At 58.4% G+C, this 478-nt stretch overlaps 1 protein-coding gene across 1 annotated transcript in view; it reads left to right on the top strand.

Moving 5' to 3' along the window:
* EMH_0024040 (uncharacterized protein) overlaps positions 1–478 on the top strand; it is a gene marked incomplete at both ends in the record, with an annotated part of 1,297 nt that overhangs the window by 547 nt on the left and 272 nt on the right. The window contains one exon of the mRNA XM_013502239.1: positions 74–476. Coding sequence (XP_013357693.1) covers positions 74–476 — 403 coding nt within the window. The remainder of the gene's footprint in view (positions 1–73; positions 477–478) is intronic.

Consider the following 478-nt stretch of genomic DNA (forward strand, 5'->3'; position numbering starts at 1 on the left):
TGCAGCAGCAGCAGCAGCAGAGGAATCTGATAGCGACTCACAAGCTACTGTGGTGCTGGCGCTGAGCCCGCAGCAATCCCAGGAGCAGCAGCAACAGCAGCAACAGCAACAGCTGCAGCAGCAACTGCAGCAAAGGCTGCTGCGACCTCTCAGGCATCACAGGGACTTGCAGCAGCAACAGCAGCAACACCAGCAACACCGCCAGCAGCAGCAGCAACTGTAGCAGCAGCAGCTGCAACAGCAGCAGGAGCAGCAGCAGCAGCAGCAGCAGCAGCAGGAACAGCAGCAAAAGACATTGGCCAGCACCAACACCATCACCATCAGCAGCAGCAGCAACAACAGCATCAACAGCAGCAGCAGCAACCGCAGCAACACCAGCAGCAGCAGCAGCAGCAGCAGCAGCAACAGCAGCAGCAGCAGCAACAGTGGAATCAACAGCATGCATGTCAGTCTATGCAGCAGCAGCAGCAACAGCAGC

This window comes from Eimeria mitis, genomic scaffold (genome assembly GCF_000499745.2).
Source record: "Eimeria mitis Houghton genomic scaffold, Emh_scaff865, whole genome shotgun sequence".
NCBI classification, from domain to species: Eukaryota; Apicomplexa; class Conoidasida; order Eucoccidiorida; family Eimeriidae; genus Eimeria; species Eimeria mitis.